General features: G+C 37.1%; 1 protein-coding gene across 1 annotated transcript; it reads left to right on the forward strand.

The window, feature by feature from the left end:
- Positions 1 to 5,238: 5,238 nt before the first annotated feature.
- On the forward strand, positions 5,239 to 6,679 carry LOC137749206 (probable 2-oxoglutarate-dependent dioxygenase AOP1). The gene is made up of 3 exons (XM_068489319.1): positions 5,239 to 5,612; positions 5,890 to 6,214; positions 6,306 to 6,679. Exons 1-3 carry the CDS (start codon positions 5,239 to 5,241, stop codon positions 6,573 to 6,575), a joined length of 969 nt encoding a protein of 322 aa, XP_068345420.1. The 3' UTR covers positions 6,576 to 6,679.
- Positions 6,680 to 24,771: the final 18,092 nt, after the last annotated feature.

The following is a 24,771-nucleotide window of genomic DNA, read 5'->3' on the forward strand; positions in this document are numbered from 1 at the left end:
GCAATGGCGGCGATCCAATTGGTTCGAACTAATGATTTGTCATTAGGAGCTCATTGTTCTGTTTAGCCACAAGGATCGCTGATATCAGCTGGTTGTACTCCGTAAAATCGCACTCTCTATATTGCTTTTGTATGAACAAATTAGAGGCATGAATAGTGTTGAATGTCTTTTCCAGCATGTCTGCTTCAACGATATCCTCCCCACAAAGTTTCATTTGGGAGCTGATTTGAACATTGTAGAGTTGTACTCAGCGACCGTCTTAAAATCCTGGATTCTCAAGCGTGTCCACCCATAACGAGCTTTTGGGATAATCATCGTTTTCTGGTGATTATTTATATTTCTCAAAGCATTTCAAAAAGCCAGTGGGTCCTCGACTGTTAGATATTCACTCTTCAATCCTTCATAGATGTGTCAACGAATAAAGATTATGGCTTTCACTCGATCTTGGGAGGATGCGGTGTTTCCCACCTTGGTGGTGTCTCTAAGATTTCCTTCCTCAAGATGGATCTTGGCATCCACAACCCAGGTAAGGTAATTATTTATAGTGATTTTAAGGGCAACAAATCAAGCTTTGCCAAGTTTGCTATTTCTTTTTTTTTTTTTTTTTGAAAGAAAAATGAGATGTGTAAGAACTTGCAATAATATGGATTCTGGAGGAATGTAGTGTTAGGAATTCTAGTTCATACAAATTTTTCATTTTTGGACTTTAGGCCAAAATGATAAGTACTTGAAACTTGAGGCTCGAGATTTACATAATTTAGACATTAATTAAAAATTATTAGGTAGTTAGTAGTACTCACTACACAAGCAGTGCCATCAATATTGAGTATTACTACCAAAAAGAAAGAAAATTAACGAGGAAGACGATTGTACCGCACCACTCTCATTAGAATAATATGGTGTAGAAGGGCGATTGTATCGCACCATTTGAGTAGCAAGAAAACTAAATATGCAGTGTAGGATGGGCGATTGTCTCTCACCATTTGAGTAGCAAGAAAACTAAATATGCAGGATTAGTAATCAGGAGCTACACCAAATAAGAAATAAAAAAATATAAGTAATTATTAAATTGAGGACTAGGAGAAGGCATGGTGCTAGTAGCTCTTCATTATGGTGGCGAGGGATTACAAAGCAGGTGATGAAAAGAAGGAAGAGTAACAATATGATCCTTGGGGAAGCATTTTTTGGCAAAGGAAATGAGAAAGAGTTAGGGTTAGAGAGTAATGCTGATAATGTATCATAAATAGGGAAAAATGAGAGAGAGATAACATTTGCTAAAGATCGAAGTGGAAAGGGTGCAATGTATTACATTGTTTATTTTTGTAATTTACTAATTGTATCTCACAAAAGGGTACAGGTAAAGAGAAGGGAGGGAGATTTATATTATTACTTTCACTCTTGATCTTGTGTGTTGTAATAATGATATAAACATACTTATATATAGAGGTTTTGATTCGACACCACCTTACATGCATGAAGAAAAGTTTTCACTTCCCTAAGGCTTTTTCATCTCAAAATTTTCAATGGTTGTCACCAAGTATTTTGATTTGCTTCCTCATACAATCATATGTGTGGCATTCTCACTCTATTTTACAGCAAATCTAGTAATGGAAAAGTGAGACAATATATTTCATGAGTTGGGCTTTGCTCCCCCACTTATAGTTTCATTAATTGGGCTTTTCTTTCACTCTAACTATTACACATAAATAGTTGAGTTGGAAAAAATAGAGTTGTGTACACCCATATTTTGTCTCTAGACATCCAATTCAAGATTAGTCTATGACATGACCTCTCAGAATAAATGAATAGGTTTCTAGTTCGTTTCGCTCTCCTACTCTCTCTCATAGTTCTTTTGACACTTAAATAACTTATTAAACTTCCAATAATACCCTTATTTTACTTGTTATGAATTTATTTTTCTGTAGACACCCATTTTCATTGTATTAATTATGAAGGCTTTCACTTCAATTTGGCAATTTTCGCAGATGACATAATTCTTTGTTCTAATTGTATGGTTCTTTTATTTCATAGAGTTAAATTTGCATTGTAACCGACGCAACATGTGGTAGAGTCATGAAGTTTAGATAAGCATGGTAAAGTGAAGTTCAACAATCGCAAAATTCATTAGTCGCGTAGTCACTACGTTATTTGTTTCAAAACCATACTGATGTTCAAAAATGAATAATTGTTTTTCTTAAGAAATCATCAAGCCATTTAGGGTAGTTTTATATATATTGATGGGCGTTCATAGACGAAACTTAAATGTATAAATAACCACTTGAAAAAATATCGGTGCTAGTTCATGTTCAATAGTACCAGCTGGCTACATTGTGTTATTGGATGAAGGAGCCCGGTTTGTTGTGGATTAATTGAATGTGGGAGTTGGTGAGAATTAGGATATTTGAAACGAGTTGCTGTGACGAATGGACGGACTAACACCCACCTACTATTGTATTCTCCTCCTTGTTCTTGCTCTTACATTCATATAAAGTGGATAATAAAAAAATAATTTATTGTACTAACTCCTTTTTTTTTTCTTCAAATATTGTACCGACTCTTTAATTATTGAATTTATATATGCTGGGCGCCATCACTTTTGTTAATTCCCTCCATCAGCTGTGATAATTTTACTTTAGACTTTTTTTTAAGAAATTTTTTATTTTTTTTAATACAATAATATTCTACCCTAAGGAGATGAGATGTTAGGTTAGACCACACAATGAGCCAATTACTAATTAGGTATCAAATTTACCACAAATGTAATACGTTCTCGTTATTCATACGAGTCGAAATAGAAACTTCTTACTTGGAAGTGAAGAGAAATAATAATAACCACAGTACTAATTGGTTGCTTTTGTAGTTATATAGTAGTTGAAATTAACAAATTGCTGTCCAACGACATGCGTCGTGTATGGACCATCAATATTCTAGACATGGTGAGAAGATTGTATCTGAATTTTCTTCTCGTTTTTAATTCCACTGTTACCAATTATATAAGAAAATGTTATATGATTAGTACGGCTTTAACATTTAACAATGCGTCCTTCATTCTCTTTTTGTGATTAATACTGCTTGAAACTGAAACTCTTGCATTCTGCACCCTCGAAAAGAATCTAACTTTTGTTTAATTAGATAAAAAATTAATAGTAATGTTAGGTAGATTAACTTTTTAAATCATACTTGCAAATCGAGTAAAACAGTTGATCAAAATTTTTAGACTAAATTTATAAATCATGTGATGTGTCACAAATAGGAAATAAGTACGTTAGTCAATACTTAAATAATAATCTAATTTTCAACAATCAAATCATATGGTTTACATAAGTTGGTCTAAACAGTAGGTATTCCTAGCATTACGTAATAAAAATAAGTACGTTAATAAATATTTAAATAATAATTCAACCATTAACAATCACCTCATATAAGTTATAAATATTATTTAAATAGATGATCTTCTAACCTTACTCATTAATTAAACACACAAACAAATATAACATAATTGGAAGCGAGGACCACAAATTGAATTGTTCTGAAAAGATTGACAAACAAACAAACTGAATAAATGGATATTTTGTTAAATATTTGTATAGTTTATTTTTTCCTACAGTAGTATTTGTGAAAGAAAAATGCGTACTTTTATTTATAAATATATGTATATTATAAAATATTTTCTTCTCGGAAAATATGATATATCAATTATAGTGAAAATAATTGACAGGACCACACACACTTTACCTATTCATGAACTATTGATTTGCACGCAACATAGCATGCGAACTTAATTGATTATAATGTGAATGTTATTTGTACTGTGGTCCTAGAGAAGAAAAACTTAACTATCACAAATGTTACACTTATTCTCCGAGTGAAATATAGAGAATGAACGTATGAACCTATTATATGAAATTTTAATCAAAGTCTTTCTTTCCCTGAAATTGTTGAAAGATCTGTTGAAATTAATACCTGTAAAATGGGGTTAAGGTTTTCAAAAAGAGGGAAGCAATATTTCTCGAGGATTTGTCTGAAATTTAAGAGATATACTTAGGTCACCAATGTGGGATTAGTTGGAGTGAGAAAATCATATTTAAATCCTATTATTTTCTTTTCACCCACCGATGTGGGATTCCAACAGTCCCCCTCACGTGTAACCCCATTTAGTGGTTCACACATGGAGATCCACACATCAACAATTGAAACTCGTAGGTCTCTATTAAGAATCTTGGCTTACATCAGCTCAGAGGTCGGCTCTCTGTTAAGAGTCCTGGCTTACATCCACAATTGAAACTCAAAGGTTGGCTCTTTGTTAAGAGTCTAGACTTTTTTTCAATGGACCTCAGAGATCAGCTCTCTGTTAAGAGTCCTGGCTTACATCCGCAGTTGAAACTCAGAGGTTGGCTCTTTGTTAAGAGTCTAGACTTGTTTTCAATGGAACTCAGAGGTCGGCTCTCTGTTAAGAGTCCTGGCTTACATCCGCAATTGAAACTCAGAGGTTAGCTCTTTGTTAAGAGTTTAGACTTGTTTTCAATGGAACTCAGAGGCTGGCTCTTTGTTAAGAGTCTTGGCTTGTTTCCTTTTTGGTGACAAGCTCGTTGGCTTGCAAGGACCCGCATCTTGGCTCTGATACCATGTTGGATTTTTTAATTAGCGAGCTCACGGGGCCCCACTCTAACAACACTAATAATGTCCCAAACTTTACCACTGCCCAATCTGTTAGGTGTATGGTTTTATCAAAAAAGATCTCGGTATTAGTTAGAGTGAGGTAATCATATTTAAACCCCATTATTTTCTTTTCACCCACCGATGTGGGGTTCCAACAATATCAACAGTTTTGGCTAATCGGCAATGGTTGGACCAGAATATCTAAACGCATGTGCATGTAATTTCTTTAAAGATATGTTCACTTAGGGAGAGAGCTTTTAACGTTTTAAGTTTTTGCTGGATGTAAGATTATATGGTTAAAGGTATGATGGTTCTATGGTGTTTCAAATAGTTTCATAACTTCATAATTTAGTCTGCAACTTCCTTCAGATATTCCCTTATTATATTATACATCTTCTTTTGTCAGCGTCACTATTCTCACATTTGCCCCCTTTCACTCCATCATCTAAATTGTATAAATAGGCCCGTCGAGATTTCAATGTTCATCTAAAACTCAACGAAGCTGCCTGTTTCCTTCTCTCCATCAACCAAATTAAAACAGCATATATATATATATATATACACACACACATACACACAATGGCATCAGAAACACCACTCGGAATTCCCATCATAGACTTCTCCAAACCAGACCTCAACCAAGGAACCAAAGAGTGGGACTTAGTGAGAGCTCAAGTCCGTAATGCGCTCGAAGAGTATGGTTGCTTCGAGGCTTTGTTCGACAAAGTGCCTTCAGACATTCGAAAGTCAACAATTGAATCAATAGAAGAGCTTTTCGACCTTCCTTTACAAACCAAATTACAGAATGTTTCTAAAAAGCCCTACCATGGGTATGTTGGGCAGTACCCCACGGTGCCACTATACGAGAGCATGGGGTTTGACGATGCAAATGTCTATGAACAAGTTGAAAGCTTGACAAATACCTTGTGGCCTCAAGGAAACCCGAGATTTTGGTTCATAACATTAATCCTTTCTCCTAATTTTTTAATATTTTCGTACTTATATATGCACATTAATTTCGTAGTTTATGTGTTATTATCTTATCAAACACTCTTAACATGTTATTTTGCCAAAATGTCAATCTGATCAGACAGATTTACATAAATGTGTATTCCAGATTAACATTCTATTAACCTAATGATATATCTCAGACATCTGGCAAGAGATACTGTTACCCTTTATTTCATAATCAAATATTCGGAGTTCGTAATTTTTGTTTTTGGGTGGCAGCACAACCATACAATCATTCTCAGAGCAAGTTTCGGAGTTGGACCAAATAATCAGAAGGATGATTCTGGAGAGCTTGGGACTTGAAAAATACTTTGAGGAGCATGTAGAATCAACCAACTACCTTCTTCGAGTGATGAAATATAAAGGACCTGAAACCAAGGAAACTAAGTTGGGGATAAACGCTCACACAGACAAGAACATTGTCACCATTTTGTATCAAAACCAAGTTGATGGTTTAGAAGTGCAAACCAAAGCTGGCAAATGGATCAAAGTCAAGCCTTCATTATCGCACTCTTTCATCGCCATGATTGGCGATTCTCTTTACGTGAGTTGCTTCCTACTCATTCGATTTACATACTAACGGTCGTGAAAGAATCAAAGAAATCAAAGTTAACATTGTGCTGATGATTTTGCAGGCATGGACAAACGGTCGACTACATTCTCCATATCATAGAGTGATGATGAGTGGAAATGAGGCTAGGTACTCAACTGGATTGTTCTCCATCCCAAAGGAAGGTTACATTATAAAAGCCCCGGAGGAGGTTGTGGATGAAGAGCACCCTTTGCTTTTTAAGCCCTTTGATCACGTTGAATTTCTAGGGTTCTACTACACGGAGGCTGGCCAGAGAGCTCAGTCTGCTTTGAAAACTTACTGTGGAGTCCAAGACTTGGCTTTGTCTGCTTAGAAAATTACGATTTTGTTAAATAAATCTATTCCTTTGTGTAAGAAGTGTGGCAATAAGTAATGATATGTATCGCTACTGTAATCTGTACGTTTAGTTAAATAAATCTTATCTACTAGATTATGTATCTACATGAACTACCCGTATACCTCCTTTTTATGGCCAATATAAAACTATGTATTCTCAAATTATATTATGGATCAAACTCAAGTCGTCCACTGACAGGCGTAAATACTTACAACTATACTACAGCAACCTTGTTGACAATTAAATTATAGGATCCACTTTGTAAACACGAAATTCCCGTGACAAATGAAACAGGAAGATGTGTACAAAATAAATGATTTGTATTAATTTGAACCACACACGATAGTGGTAGTGACAAGACACCGCAGTGATTCGGAGAACCAATTTCTTAGGTGAACCACGCACGATGGTGGTAGTGACAAAGTCTATTGAGTCCATTCTGTAAAAATGACATACGTGGATGCAGCTGCTGTCCCATTGCAGCTGATGAACCACTGCAACGAGAAAATTGCCATGCATGCTATCACAAAACTTGACTAACAGCACCAGAGACGTGGATTTGGCATATATGAGAAGTGCTTGTGAAGGGCATTGATCGAGGAATTGAAAGTCACAGATTCATAGAATGTGGGCCACCATCTCTATTCTTCTCGACAATGCACTTGGACTAGCTGCTCCATTCAACCATGATCATATCTTTTATGTATAAAGCCAACACTAAAGGTCAATAGTGTTTTTGGTGTCATCAAGTTTCAACAAAAATATTTGAACACAAATACCCCTAAGACAAAAAGCTTCAAACGCAGTCCAAAATAATGCATCAAATAAGGCAAGAGAATTTTTGTCATTTTAATAATATTTTTCTTTTGTACAGTTTTTTTTTTTTTTTTTTTTTTTTTTTTAATTAATGTCTCACAATAGACTAGCAATAATATAATTCAATTAGTTATTTATTTAAAAAATACCTTCAAAACATTTTAAGAGGCATGTAATGCCGGTTATAAAAAAAGTCTTTTGCACACGAATAATAATGTGATTAAATTAGTTGTCAAATGATTGTCTTTTGTTTTTTTAACAAACGATATTATCTACACTAAGGAGGAGGGGGGATGGGCTTAACCTCACAGTAGGCTAGTAATAATGTGATTCAATCAGTTGTTTATTAAATATTATTTTCTCTATTTTTAAACAAGTTCAAAACATCTTAAGATGCGTGTAATGTAGGTTATAAAAAAAGTCTTTCGCACGTGATAAAATGTGATTAAATTAGTTGTCAAATGATTTTTTTTTTTTTTTAACAAATGATATTATCTACATTAAGAGGGAGTGGGGTGGACTTGGCCTCACAATGGGCTTGCAATAATGTGATTCAATCGATTGTTTATTAAATATTATTTTCTCTATTCTTAATGTAAATTCTATAGAGACTAATTTTATTATGTAATTTCAACTGCTTTAATTGGTTTATGAGAGGTTTCTTCTAGCATGATCTAAGATTATTCATTTACTTCAAATATTTGACTTTCCTTTTGTCAATTTACAAATATAAATACATTCAAAACGTGTAAGTCAAGTGTAGATAGGGGTATTATCGTCATTTTAACAGGGTTTTTTTAATAATTAATTTTTTTGTACGGTTTTTTTATTTTATTTTTTCAATCAGCTTTTCATTCAATATTATTTTCTCTATTTTTAAACACGTTCAAAACATCTTAAGAGGCATGTAATGCCGGTTATAAAAAAGGTCTTTCGCACGCGGATAATAATGTGATTAAATTAGTTGTCAAACGATTTTTTTTTTTTAACAAACGATATTATCTATACTAAAGGGGAGGGGGTGAGCTTAACCTCACAATGGACTAGTAATAATGTAATTCAATCAGTTGTTTATTAAATATTATTTTCTTTATTCTTAGTGTAAATTTTATAGAAACCGATTTTATTATGTGGATTCAACTACTTTAAATGGTTTATGAGGGGTTCTTCTAGCATGATCTAAGATTATTCCTTTACTTCAAGTATTTGACTTTCCTTTTATCAATTTACGCATATAAATACATTTAAAACATGTAAGTTGGCGTAGCACGCTGTAATTCACAAAATGCCTTTTGCATGGGTGTGAAGGCTAATATCAATACAAATTGTGCAAATTTGCGCTTTTTTTTTTTTTTTGCCTTTTTCCGTTATTTGCTTTTTTTTTCTTTTTCTTTTTTGAAATATTTTTCTATTTTGCTCCCTCCTTTGATAATTAGTTTTGTTGGGTCAATGCACTTTTCAAATTTCCTTGCTGTCTTGACAGAGATTTCTTTTGCCTGTGCTTACAGTTAATGGCGGCTTTTTCCAAGTTTCTGCCTTCTACAAATCAAGTCCGTGTGTCGTCTTCGAGCGTAGTTTTCAATCGTAGGTGGTGGCTCATTTTTTTTTTTTGGGTTTGCTGTGGCATTCGACATTGGTTTTGCGACACTTGCTGTTGCGGCAAGGGAGGCTGCTTGACAACAGGAAGGCTACTCACTACAAGGGAGGTTGTTCGCCAACAGGAGTGCTGTTTGTCGCAGAGAAGCTACTCACTGCAAGGGAGTGTGATCGTCGCAAGGAAGTACTCACCTCAAGTGAGGCTGCTCGCCGCAAGGGAGTGTGCTCATGGCAAGGGAGACGCTGGACTGCACGTACTGCCATTGTTCAAAGGGAGTCGTCGAACTGTACGCATTGCTGTTGCATGCGAAGACGAGGACACACCACTTCTTACTGCCATTGTTGCGTCGCTTCATGTGTCATGTTGTTGCATTGTTGCAAATGCTGTTGTGAGGACAAGTTTCCATGCTGCTGCAATGTCGCAGCGACAACAAACTACAATGTCGCTGCTACGACAAGTTGAGATGCCACTGCAACGACAAGCTAGGATACTAGTACGTTCATAAACTGGGTTGCCGCTGCGAATACAAATTGCAATGACGACATGCTGCGATGTCACTGCGACAACAAGCTTTGATGCCAACACGACTGCTGTCACTACCCTGTTGCCTTACTACTTGCTGAATTTTGGCAGACACCATTGCTTTGGAGATGTTGGAAAGCTTGCTTAAGATTCAACGTAACAACTTTAAAGACAGCTTCAGAGTGATGTCTTGATCATTTTTCTTCATTTCAAAGGTTAGAATCTTTTTTTTATTTATGACTGAACTCGACTTTCATAACATAGTTCCAATTTTGTTTTGTTTTGTTTTTTTTTTTTTTTTTTTTTTTTGGTTGTGTGTCCTAACTTTTGCTTGAGCTGCCCTTTCAGGGGTTTTCAACTCAACAGACTTCTTTTCTTCATTTTTTTTTGTGCCTATACGCAGTTATGCTCTTACGAGGAGCTTTGGCATCATCTTTTAGGCCTGTGTGGACAAGGAGAATTTGTTGTCGCCTTTTTAGACTCATGCGGACGAGGAGCTTTGCCATCATCTTTTAGGCTTGTGCAGACAAGGAACATTTTGTGTAGATTTGGTGCCGTTAGTAGCTCGTGCAGGTAAGGAACGTTTAATGCCTTGTGCAGTTTTGGCTCGTGCAAGCAAGAAGCATTTCGTGTCTTGTGTAGTTTCATCTCGTGCAGGCATAGAGCGTTTTTATGGTTTTGTCAAGCGGTCTTGTAGAGGTGTCCCTCGTAAACTTTGTAGCAAGGATTCCAGACCCATGGATCCTTGAAGAAGTATTCAGGGAAGAAATCGCACATCGTGATGGGGATGGACGATCTTTGTATCAAAGTTTCATCAACCATTCCTTCCCGCTTTGAAGGTTGACGAGAGTTTTTTTGTCTTTACTTTGATTGGTTAACTTGTAGACGAGGCGTATGCTTCTTGTGCGGCTTCTTCAAAGTGATCTGAGTTCATCCTTCAACTTCACTTGGCTTGACTGGCATGGTTTTGGAGCATGCCCCCAATGATCGAGGTGAAGATGTTGAGTTGGATGAGCCAAAAGTGACGGTGGTATGCTTTGACTCCACCACATCGTCAACGGCTAATGTAGTTACAGTATCTTGGGCTAGCTTCATGATGAGATCTTTCAGCATGAAGCACTTTTCCCCTGGATGACTGATGACACGATGGTACTTGTAGTATCTTGGGTTGTTACTGCAATTCCTCTTTTTATGCCACTTGCACTCTGGTAACTCGATCACCTTTTTTTGGAGCACGTCTTCTAACATAGGAGCGATATCTGAGATGGGAAAAAGATACTTTTTTTCTTCCATTTCTTTCAGTGTGCGTCGTGGCCTTTCTTGGACTTGACATGACTCGGCCTTTTTTACACCCTTCTTATCTTGTACTGAAGACTTGAATGGACTAGCATTTATCGCCATAGACTTCATGATGAATTTCTTTGAAGATGACATCTTGTCACCAACTGTATTCTTTCTTTCATCATGGCTTCGATGCTTAGCTCCATGTCATGAGCTTAAGTGGCCAGTTCTTCAAAAACACAAGGTTTGATCCCTCGGTGGATGTATTGTAAGCCCCAATGCATTCCTTGTATACACATCTCCACATAAGACAACTCTGAGAGACGATCTTTGCAATCAAGGCTTAATGCATGCCAACGGCTAATGTAGTCGACCACTCACTCATCTACTTGTTGCTTTGTGTTGGTGAGCTTCATCATGCTGACGGTTTGACGAATGTTGAAGAAATAGTGGAGGAACTCTCTTTCCATTTATTCCCAACTGTCAATTGACTTTGGTTCTAAGTCTGTGTACTAGTCGATTGCAGTGCCTCGAAGTGAGCAAAGAACTACTTCATGAGGTAATGGTCATCTGTGCTAGCACTATTGCATATCTCGACGAAGTGAGCGATGTGTTGTTTAGGGTTGGCTTTTCCATCGAATTGCAAGAATTTGGGAAGTTGGTACCTAGTCGACATTTGAAGATTATCAAGCTTCTTCCTGTATGGCTTGGAGTACGTGAATATATCTCGAGAAGAACCTCTATATTATGCTTTGATAGTGTTAGTGATTATATGTTGGAGTTGTTGGATTGACAAAGACGCCACTGAAGCGGAATTAGGCTTTGATTGCTCATTTATATCGGAGGTGAATTCTTGACGCGCCTCTTTCTCCATATGAGGTGCACCTTTGCTCGTATCCCCTCCATGCTTTTCTTCTAGCTTGCTCAGGAGCGACGGTATCTGCATGTCTTTCTCCTCAATAGTCTTTCTCAGCATCTTAATTGCTTAAACCATTTGACCTAGTTGTTTATCAGCTGAAGTAACTTCTACCATCATCACCTGCATGGAACCTAGGCATGGGCGTGCTTTTAAGATGACAGTCAATTTATGCAATAGTGACCACTCAACTGAATTTTTCGACTTTGGCGAGCACCTTTCACCGCTTCGAGAAATGAGCTTCTTTTCCCCTGTGAAGTAGTGGAGATGATCGACTTGTGCATTTGACGAACTTCACGTGACTTAAATGGATGCGCCATGGTAGCAGTAGCCTTTGACTCTTTTGAAGTGACGAAGTTAATGGCTGGTTGATTCTCACGACAACGTTCATGTGATTTTGGTGGAATCGCCACTAAAGTAGTGTGTCGGGTTGCATTCATCTTGGCTCGCGAGACGATGCTAGCCAAGTCGCGCTTCGTTGTGAAAGAAGTCTTGTTCTTATTTGCGTGCACGAGTGCAACTTGAAGCTTCATTATAGCCATTACTTGGATTGAAGATAAGCCAGAACATGACGAAGAAGTCTCCTAACGATGGTTGCTAGTCGGTGATCAGTGGTACGACCTAGTGCTTGAGTTCTCGTCTGAATTCTTTGAAACTGAAAAACGTCACTCATCGCTTTAGGAAGTTCTCTTGCATGTTGCAGAAGAATGTTTCGATGCCTTAAGCGAGGCTAGGCTGATGACAGGCTCACGCATTTGACACTCCTTTTGGTCCCTTAGCAGCACTAAATTAGAAGTGGCGTGAAGCATGGCCACCGTCTTTTCCTTGCTTCGTGTCATAACGGCAACAGATTCTTCACTTGCAACGAAAATGCTGACATTTCTTCCTTTGGTTGCGAGACTAACTTGTTCCTTATTTAAAGCCATTAGTTTCAACGATGTGTGAATTTGAATAGAGAAGGGTATGAGAGGCATAGATTGTCCCACTGGGCGTGCCAAATTTGTAAACATAAAAATCCTATGACAAATGAAATAAGAAGATGTGTACAAAACAAATGATTTGTATTAATTTGAATGTACGATTGCAATCTATGTTTACAAAGTTTCCTCTGATTTGATCTCCGAAGATGTGTAAATGTGTGTTGGTGATCCGAGGATCACGATGACTTGATCTTGAATGAACAAACCTCAAGGTTTTGGTTTGCGGTGATGGAAGAATCGGCACGTCTAGTGGTGCTTGATGATTCATCTTAAGAACTATGAAGAACAGAGAGAGTTTTCTGAGTCTTTTGAGTGTTTGAGAGTTTGAGAATTTGGGAGTTTGAAGAGGCTTTAGAGCTTCAGTGCCTAGGTGTGAGAATGATCTCTGGCCCCTTTTTCTTTGTCTTGGAGCCTTCTATTTATAAACTCTCCAAGCTTTGCCTACGAAAGAACCAAGACTTGATTTGTGTCTTGGTTCCTAATTTGACTCCATCAATTAATTTGTTTGATTTAAATTAAAACCAATTAAAGGAGGGAATTGTCATTAGCACTCCAAAAATCTACTTCTACACTCCTCACAAGTGTATTTTTCTTTCTAATTATAGAAAATTTGGAGTGCCAAATGAGATTTTTGGAGCGCTGATAACAATTCCCTTAAAGAATTAATAAAGAGAATACTTTAATTATTTTATAGCCAAATGTCGCCACGTGTTCTCTTGATGACTCATCTGGTTTTGATGAGTCACATGCCGTGTGTACAATTTGTGAGGCACATGGTACATGCCACGTGAGCCCTCACGTGCCGAAATTAATGCGTTGGTGAACATTTATTTTCACCGAAATTTGCATGTCTACACTCTTATCATCAAAATCATTATTGTAAAAAATTCTCATTTTTTTTGGTAACTGAAAGATTTGAATTTTGTTTCATATACAAAAATATGGAATATATAAATATGGAGAATGATCGATGACACTATGATTTAGACAAGTTCAGAAAAAAATTTAGACCCTTAGATTAGTCCACAATGGTTAAGATTTAGCCTCATAGTTAATTAATTATTATTAATTTCCCTTCACAAGAAATTATTAAGGTAAACCTATTAACAGAGATCGACTCAATCAAACCCTCAACTAAATGCATTGAGTGTTTGATAACTACTAGCAACAAACCCTAAAACATGTAGCAGACACTGTTCTAAAAATCGGCCTAGGCGGTAGGCACTAGGCCGTGGAGGACCAATGCTGTTTAGGCCAAAACGTAGAGAAAAAAATCAGGTAGGGGGTAGGCGGCCTAGCTAGGCGAGCTAGGCTATTCAGGTATTAAGGTTCCATTATTTTTCATTTTTTTTAGGGTAAACTACATTTTACACTCTCAGGTTTGTGTGCAATTGCAATATCATACAACATCTTTAAAACATTTCAATCTCATACATTAGTTATTATTTTATTTCAATTTTATACAACTGTTGAAAAATCTATTAAATTAGCCGTTAAGTGATGACGTGATAATAGTAAATTCTACAATTTTGCTAACGTGGTTGCCAGCTTGTGCCACATGACAAAACAACTAATAAAAATATTTAATTAATAAAATACACCCATGCTAAAAAATGACCAAAACCACGGGTATGTCGTGTCCATAGACTCTACAATGCATTAACAAGTAGGCTAAATGAACTTAATCAATATAAAATGATATATCAGCCGGAATCACCTAACGTGACCCGTACGACTGTACTCATATCTCATCAATCAATGCAAGCATATAAGTCGGGAGTCATCTCTAGTGACCTGTACGACTTAATCTATAGCTCATCAAACATCCCTGCACACGAGTTGGAACCACCTCTAGTGGTCTGTATGACAAGACTGGGTGTAAATAAGTACGCTCAAGTGCTACAATCACGTGAAGACTAGGCGAATAATCGCGGGTCACCTACGAGTTGGAACTACCTATAGTGGTCTGTACGACAAGCCTGTGCATCTACCTTGAGTCCAATGTGAGCGTAAAGTGCGGGAGGTGAACATCACGTGAAGGACTGTGCCCTGGCCATGAGCAAGAGCACTAACACCGGGGTGCAGGTATCTATATCTCATCAATCAATACTAGCATACAAGTCGAGAGTCACTTATAGTGACCTGTACGACTTAATCTATAGCTCATCAAACAACCCTGCACACGAGTCGGAACCACCTCTAGTGGTATGTACGACAGGACTGGGTGTAAATAAGTATGCTCAAGTGCTACGATCACGTGAAGACTGGGCGAATAATCGCGGGTCATCTACGAGTTGGAACCACCTATAGTGGTTTGTACGACAAGCATGTGCACCTACCTTGAGTCCAAGGTGAGCGTAAGGTGCGAGAGGTGAACATCACGTGAAGGATTGTGCCCTGGCCACGAGCGAGAGCACTAACATTGGGGTGCAGGTTTATGAGCTCTCAATGCATCTCAATATAACATGTACAACTCATGGCAACCAGTACTACAGTATCGGAGTTGCCTAACACATAAATGTAGTCATGCTATAACTTCATCGATTCAACTAACACCATAAACTCACTTGAACTTACCTGGGTGTCCTGCGTTCACCTTTGCACTTGAAAGCATTCCCAATAATTATGTGCAAGTAATATACATATGGATATACCATGATGCAATCTAATACTCAACCATGTTGTAGCATTTTCAATTATATACAATACGGTGTGAAATGTACAACCAATAACGCCCTACTCCCGAACTACTTATTTTCAGGGATAATTATCCATGACAACCCAATTAACACTAATTTAACTAACTAATTCACAAAACTAAAACTTGCCTTTACCAATTTCCTTCGCATTACTCAATTTCCCAAATAAGGCTTTTGTCTCAAATATATTATGGCTGCATCTAACGTCTCATTAGACTGCCTACGTACCCTAAATAGGGATCAAGCCATTCGTAGTTCATATTAGTACTTCAAGCATTCATAATAATTATATGAAGGTAATATACCTAATCAATTTAAAAGTGTCGATGGAACTATCAATAATATGTACGATAAAAGGAAAAGGTCCACTCACCTGGAGTTCACGCTATGATTCTTTAGCGCATGCATCGAGGCATCTTGAATGATTGGTGCATGTGACCAATTATCGAATCAATCTCAGAACTCTTATCAGTAGAATACGTAATTCATATAAACCCAACCTCAAGGGCATTCTAAAATAGTTTGAGACCCATTGATCACAAGTCAACAGTCGATCAAAGATCGACGGCAGGGTCTACAACCCTTTACAACTCGACCCGGAAGATCCACATATCATATTTCCAATCCGCAACTCCCAACGATCTACAATATGTTTTTAGAATAACATATTAAAATTTCATTACGATCCAACGGTCGGATCTCCACCAATTGCCCAAAACCAAGTGGCGGTTAACATTTATTTTACTAACTTACAAATCCAATTCGGGAAGATCCGTACGTTGGATTCCCGATCCATAAATTCCTATGATCTTTAAATATTACGTATTATAATGTATCCAAGTTTGGTGACGATCCCACAGTTGGATCATCGATTCACATTTTTATCAAGTAACGTATCGTAACGAATTTAGGTTCCAACGATCAACCTACGTCATTCAAATAACAAAACTGAATTCAAGACATTCGACATAGCCTAAAAATAGCATTGGCGGCTCACTGGCCACGCGCCGCCACGGGTGGCGGTCGGCCGTTCCGACTCGCCGGAAAATCCAACTATTTCCAAAAATTCTCAAACTTCACAGAAATGAAGATCTCAGTGAGTGGAACAACTTTCATACCTACCACAAAGTCTAAAAGTGGATGGAAGATGGTCAATTTTGCCCACAAAGCCGGTGGGTGCCTAAAACTTCCCGATGTCGATTCATCGTCTACGGTGGTCCAACGGGGTCAAGGTTGGTTGGATTTTGCTCCTGGGATGATGGGCTACAAAGCCCAAGTGGTGGCATCGGCCATCACTTTGCCGATTTGCCTAAAAATCAAAAAGGGTGCCCGGAGCACCGTGAGAACCGCCAACTTTTGTGGCCTCAAACCGCCATATACTGTGGTTAATCAAGGTGGTTCTTGGGTGGGTTTGGTAGAGGGGAATGAGAGCTTCAAGATGGTGGTGGTGGCGTCGAAAAAAATCCATCAGAGTTGGCCGGAATAGGTCTTGGAAAAGGGTGGTCGCGAGGGGAAAAATGCACGGGAAAGCTGGGAGCTTTCCTTTTTTTTTTTTTTTTTCCTTCTTCTTTCTTTTTGATTGGCTGAAGGCTTTCCTCCTCTCCTCTAATTGGTTCCTTGTCCCTTTAATTTAATTGGTCCACTATTCCCACAAGGTGGGAATTCAAATAATTTATAACTAAACTTTAAATAACCATTTTCAAACGTCCATAACTATACCGTTATAATCCGGACTCGCAAACGGCTTTCGCCTATGCGTTCACACCAACGAGTACTACAAGAATATGTTAAAAGAATAAGTTATACGTCTCTCTAGACGATGGTCAACATAAGTCAAAATCTTTGTCTTTATGGCATTTTCGTAAATTCACGCTTTTAAAATAAAATAAAAACGTAAAATTTGGAACGGGTTGTCACAGAATAGTTTTTTCACCTTTTGTTTGGTTGACAAAGATGGTTCTATTAATAGGTAGTTTAGAAATAATAAATTTAATAAAATCCGCTCAGCCCGCCTAGGCCTCTGGCTAGTCTGCCTAGGTCTCCACCTAGGCCCCGCCTAGGCGCTAGGCCCCAACCATCGTCTGACTAACGCCTAGCGTCTTTCAGAACCTTGGTTGTTGATTTAAAACTTTCGAGAAACCCTAATGTATGATAGCTGTTTGGTGCATGCTAACCTGCACTTGTGGCATTTTTTTTTGGACAAGGAATTCATCTTCTCTTCTCTTGTACATGCATCGAAAGCTTTTCAGACTACAATGAGACAAGTATACTGATAGGATTTTTACCACCTGCAAAAGTAGGGATAAAAACACTAAAAAATATTTTCAAGAGTACAAGGTTATTGTAGTATTGCAGCTAAAGTAATGTCGTTTTCCATAAGGATTGAATGAATAATTTATATTTAATCTTTAGCTCAGTATTTGAAACAAAGTTTCTAAAAAATATTTAATCTTTAGCTCATTATTTGAAAGAATGCAAAAGAAAACGGTGTTGGAAAGCAATTTAAACAATAGGATTTTGCCATCACCATCAACAATCCGGCAATTTTACCAATTTCTTATGAATTTTTGCATAAATACTTTGAAGGTTAAGTTTTCCTAATACATATTTTTCTCATGATGTTCAAGTGAAAACGTATATCTAACATGAAACCCATCTGTGATGTTTAAATCAAATATAAACATGCAAGACTCATTAAGCTTTGTGAGAACCCTTTGAAAAACCATGCATCCCTTAAGAGTGTGATATTCGCCTCAAGTGAAGTTACAATTACTAAATTGCATCAAATTACAGGGTGATGTTCCAAAACAAATTGCATCAAATTACTTCTCTAAATACCCTAATGGTCGCGAATCACTAAGACAATTAGATAGTTTAATCACGATGATTAATAATTTAAAGCAAGCATGCATCCATTCATAAGCAAATTAATAAAATCACATATTCATGTTAAGGCTCATGGTCTCACCCTAGCAATAGGAATTAACACATAATCATAATAAAAAATAGAGAAAATATCATTAACTAGAAATATGATTGAAAGCACCTTGTAGGTAAAACATCTGAAGTTCTCCAAAATAGTGCGTCTCCCCCTCTCCTACCCTAATAGCTAAAACACTTAATTATACTACTACAAAATAAAACCCTACCTAGAAAATGTCTTAGAATAAAACTAGGAAACATAATAAAATAATAAAACAGTAAATAAAAGGTTTCCTATTTGAACTGAAATTCGGACTTCTCATAAAATTAGACATTTGACCGACCAAATCAACTTTAATTTGGTCCCAAAAGTTCTCTTTTGAAAGCTTAACTCGTCCGAACAAATCCTCAAAAGGAATCTTCCTCAATATGCCATCTTGACTCCAAAATACCAAAAACGTACAAAAACGTCAATATGAGAAAGCTGAGCGATGGGCCTTTATTTCATTGCCACGGTCAAATGGCTAAGTAGAAAAATCTGAAACTTTGATACAATCATATTGAAAGACTCTCGAACATCCTGCAAATGGAATCACTCCAAAATTCATCCATTTGAATACATTGGAAATATAATTAAAAGTATCAAAATTCTCACAAAATAACCAACAAATTAATAGTAAGAATCGGGTAAAATATATAGTATAAAATGGACTCATAATATACCTAATGAAGAACTACTCTTTGTACCGAGAAAAGAGACCAACTTCCTTCATTATGTTGGCAACTGCCTCCTCCAATTAAGGAGATAATGGTCATTAGCTTGTCACAAGGTAAATGCTTCTTTATTTCAGATATGTACTGATGACAATTACCTCCACTATGGGTTGTTTTTCCAGTCATTAAACTGTAATGAAGTCTTACATTATTACAACTCATTTTACTTAGCTCAAGCATCTTATATTGTTTGATAAACTCATACAAAGAACTTTTACATTCTCCTACATGAGTGAATCAAACATAACAATATTGCACTTGTTTGAGTAAAAGTGCTCACTGAGTTGTAACAACCAAATGACTTCGGCAGTCAACCAAAATGATATACTTGCAGAACTTAAGAAAACATAGTATCAAAATTGCATTTCCAGAGTCACATTCCAATATAACATAATTTAAATGCTGTCATTGAGAAAACATTGATTAAGATCGAAATAGTATACTAACAAACTCCCACATTTTGGTCCAAAGATATTATGAGTATTTCATTTATATCAACTTTTCAAAGATTTATTTCATACGACTAACATGTTCTGTGATACTCTGTCATAACTTTGTCGTATTTTATTTTATCGAATGTATGAAATTACCAAATTGCCCTTGAGTCATGAACGTTGACTTTCGTTGACCGTCTCGTCATGATGCGTATTACTAATTGTCTTAGTTTATTCTTATTGTACTCAACGCCACAAACGTGTGGGCATAAACGGAATCAAATTTGGAGTTATAACGAAGATTTTATGTTACGAAACGTCTAACGTTTTTCAGATATTTAACGTTTAGTCTCTTGTTACCTTAATTTGTGAGCCAATGGGATCCACTTTGGATCCTTGCCCCCTTGCTCCTCCCCCCTTACCTGTGAGTCCCCCTTCCCCTTTATGCTTTTTGTCACTTCTATCTCTCCCTCTAAAACTCTCTGTTTTCTCCTTTTCTCAAAGCTCTCTCTCGACCCTCTCTTTTCTCTCTCAAACCAGCCCTCCCCAAGGGCACCACAAGCACACAACAACAACCATGACTACACCACCACCTTCCCTTGTAGTCCCTACGAGTTCTTGAACTAGAAAATAGAAGAAAAACCTTTCGAAAACTCACTCCCCGAGTTGCATTGTACAAGGAACTTCTTTGGCAAATTCTCGCCATTCCTGGTGAAGGTAAGCCTCAAAATTGGTCCCTATCATATTAGACTGTGTCTAGGTTCATGATTAGTAAGTTTTTGGATGGTTTTGGTGGTGTAGGAACATGGAAAAGCTCAAAGAAAGTCACTGTGCAAATTTGGAATTTTCCAAATCGTGGTCATTTGGCCATCTTTCAGGCCATTTTTCTGCCAACTCTAGCCACCACTTGGTCCAACTAGTATGAATCTCTTTTCTACATTCCTAACTACATTTTGGCTTTTGAATCACTTGATTTAGACTTGTATCGAGCTCAGAATGGGCTCTTGAAGTTGGAGGGAAAATTTGGGAAATTCCTAGATTTTCAAAGGTGGCATGTAGGTGTGGGTAGAGGCTACCATGGACGGCATGTGGAGCACACGCGCATACGCCAGAGGTACTATGCTTTGCCATTGTCCACGGCAGCGTCGGTGACTTTCCAGCCAACTTTTCCAATGAACCCTCTTGGCTCGTGGGGTGGCTCGTGGCCTCCAGGGCCGCTACCCCGTGGTAGCGCGTGCAGCGGCATGTGGGGGGACCCAAGGTCCCTCCTTGGGTTTTTCGATGTCTTGAATCCATTTATGATGTCCGTTTTTCCAAATTCAATCGTTTTAGTAAAGTTTTTTGAGTTGGCCCCTTTATGTGCTTAGGTGTTTTTGTTAGTGGCATTTCCATCCTCTCTAGTTCGAACGGCTCTTCTATGACGAAGTATCTGTGAGTGGACCCCTTCTAAAATGCATGATTTTATTATTAGAAATGCATACATGAAAATCATGATTTTATGGCTATGTTTTATGAAACGTTTATGACTAAATTGGATTTACGCTTTATGAAATATCATGCTTTATTGAATTTATGTCTACTGAGATATTTATGAACATTGATTTATGATATGATGTTTGAGCTATTGAGCTCCGAAGAGATATAAATTTGAAAGGTTATGTTCATGATTTTATGTGCTTACTTAATGGATATTCATTTATATATGCCTTCGGGTGGGCAATGTAGGGCCTTTGGGTGGAAGATTTATATATGCCTTCGAGCGGGTGGTGTAAGCCCTTCGAGCGGGTGATGTAGGGCCTTTGGGCGATGGTGATACCACTACTAAGCACACTATATACGATATATGTTTTATGAAGGTTTTATGTCATGCTAGGGTTTTCAAAAAACCTATTACTTATTATGCTATATGAGTTTCTAAAGCTGGAGGTTAGTACATTGAAGGATAATTGTTTTAGTATTACTTATATATAAACTTGATCCACTCATGTTTTGTTTTGCGCCCCCTCAAGACCTAGGAACGAGGCATACGACCTGAGCTACGAGGCTTTCCCATATCAGTGAATTTGTGTCCTCCTCTCTGCATAGGACATCTCTTGTAATCTCACTTTCTAATATTCCTTCTGCTTTTATCTTGAATTAGTAGTGTGCTCTGAACATGTCATGCATTATCACTTTTAAATTGTTGGCAGTTGAATATTATATTTTTATTAAGGTTTGTACTTGAATATTACATTGCATGGTTACGCGCAAAAATTATATGCATGTTTCACATGTTCTCGGCATATACATTCATTAAATGGCTTGCGTCACCTTCGGATGTCGGCCAACACGTGGTCATCCCGTTGTTCTTCAGACATCGGGATTGGGGCGTGTCATGTTCAGAAATTGTACATTGCATAACAAGTGAAACAAATTGACTAAGTACATTTCTTAGCATGTAATGTAACATAAAATAGTAACATTCATTCTTAAGTACCTTACTCCGACATTAATAATGATCCAGTACGTAAAGGATGCAATCCCATTTTGAAACGTGCTTGCTGAATGTGGTGACATTTAGAGCTTTTGCCAATGGATCTACAATCATGTTATGAGTGCTAATGTGCTCGATGTCTATGATTTCTTCCCTCACTTTATCTTGCACTTTTAAATACTAGATGTCCATAAATCTCGAAATTTCTGATCTCTTCTTGTTTTTTTTTTGACAAAGAAACCTGTTGCAATGTTACCACATAAGATATTTACTGGTCTCTTTATGCTTCTTACAACTTTCATATGATAAATCAGATTTTTCATCCAATTTCCTTGTCTCGTTGCTTCAGAACATCCTATATATTCCCACTCTATAGTTTATACTGCTCTAGTTTGCTGCTTCTTGCTCTACCTAGAGAGTGCTTCTCCAGCTAACATAAAAATATTACTACTAGTAGACATTCTATCATCTACACATCCTCCTAAGTCCGCATCTTTGTGACAAATCAAACCTAAATTGTCAACATAAATGTAACACAATGCATACGACTGTATCCCTTTCAAATACTTTCTTTCCAGCATTTCAATAAGCCAGATCAGGATTCGACGGAAACCTTCCCAAAACGCTCAATGCAAATGCCGAATCAGGTCTTTGCATACCTGTGCATACATTACACTGCCAATTAAGGATGCGTAGGGTTTGTCTTTCATCACGTGCACATCATGGTCTTTGATAGGGCACTACTTTAAAGAAAGCTTGTCACCTCTGCCAATTGGTAACGAACCATTACTGCAATTTTCCACGATGAATCTCTTCAGCATTTTTTTAATGTACCTTTTTGTGCCAATCCCAAGTTTCTTTCTGACATGTTTCTGATGATTTCAATCCCGAAACATAATGAGCTTTCCTCATATCTTTCATATCAAAACTAATGGACAGCAACCTCTTAGTTTCTTCTAACAATTAATTTAGCACATGTACTTGCAAGTAGGATATCATCCACGTATAAAACCATGAAAATGAAAGTAGACTTCACAATTTTCATATAGATGTAATTATCAATTTTATTCTCAGCAAATCCAGAAGATATCACAACTTGATCAGATTTCTAAGACCATTGTTTACAAGCTTGCTCAAACCATAAATTGACTTGTTCAGCTTGCAGACCAAATTCTCCTTCCCCCTTTCACAGAATCCAAGTGGTTTTTTCGTAGAAATGTTCTCATCCCGTTCACCATTGAGAAAAGGTAGATTTTACATCCATTTGATGTAATTCAAGATCAAAATAAGCAATAGTGCCATGATTACTCTAAAAGAGCCTTTGGTAGACACTGGAGAAAATGTTTCATTATAATCCACTCCTTCTCTTTGAGCAAATCCCTGTGCCACCAACTGAGCCTTGTGTCTTTCTACATATCCTTTTGAGTCACATTTGTCTTAAAAACCCATTTACAACCAATTGTCTTCAAACTGTCATCATTATCAACCAAACTCCATACCTTATTTTTTTCCATTGAGGCCAATTCATCTTCAACTGCAGCTTTCCATAGAGAGGAATGATTACTCTCCATTGGTTCTTTAAAGGACGCTGGATCATCATCATCACCAATATCATAATCCATTTCTTGTAAGTCAACCATGTAATCATCTGGTATTGCTGATTTTCTAGGTCTGGAGGACTTTCTCACCACTTGTTATGGCTAGTGTAATATAATAAGCTGCTGAGTTGATTTATTTTGAGTCACAGGCTGTTCAATTTCATTACTTTGTGCATGAGAGGACATTGCAAGTTGTTTTAATGTAGTGTATGAAACTGGGATTTGCACTGTCATGTATTGAAGTCGAAGAATCACATGGAACTAAGCTGGAGTTCATTCCAGTACTTGACCAAAGGTAATAAAATTTATTGATTTGAGATAGAGGCAGTCTCAGGCTTTATCATCTCCTTATTCTCTTCTTCAAATACATAAGACTTGTTGCTCAGAACACAAGATTCTTCAAAGTCTCCAATAATCTTTTCATTGTGACTTTTATGCATAACCAACAAAGTAACAACTAGTAGTCTTCATGTCCAATTTCCTATCATTTGGATTGTAAAGCCTGCCCTCACATTTACAACCTCATGTATGAAAATGTGACAGGCTTGGCTTCCTTCCCATCCAAGTTTCAAATGGAGAGACATCTTTTGTGGGCACTCTATTTAGTATATAGTTAGCTGTCTTGATTGCCACTCCCTGTAAGAACTCGGGTAGTTGAAAATGTGAAGGCCCTTGTAACAGTTAGTTCATTCAACAAAGTCATTTAAGGTTGATTTTTTGACAGAATACCATCCTTCACAGGTCTCATCATTCTTTCTTTAGATTTTTTTCCGAGCCTTCCATGCCAAAGCATTGAAGAAATTTCATTAGTGAGCATACGTTTTGAAACTGAATGTTCAAGAGTGAGACATTCTTTATAGTATGTACATTGTATTTGCCAAAAATATCCATTTGGGAATGCATCACCAATGAGATTGTCAAACTGATTCTTAATGTAAAATTTTATTTGATCATCATCTCCAATGTTAGGAGAAACCATCCTTAACAAACTGAGTTACTTAAAACAAGTTCCTTCTTATCGAAGGAACATAAAGAACATTGTTCAAAATTAGTACATAACCAGATGACAATCTTAACATGACTCAACTAATGCTTTAACTACCACTTTATTTCCATTTCCAACAAAGACATTGTAGACTTCCTTATTACTTGTCCACTTC

This window comes from Pyrus communis, chromosome 11, assembly GCF_963583255.1.
Source record: "Pyrus communis chromosome 11, drPyrComm1.1, whole genome shotgun sequence".
Classification (NCBI taxonomy): domain Eukaryota; kingdom Viridiplantae; phylum Streptophyta; class Magnoliopsida; order Rosales; family Rosaceae; genus Pyrus; species Pyrus communis.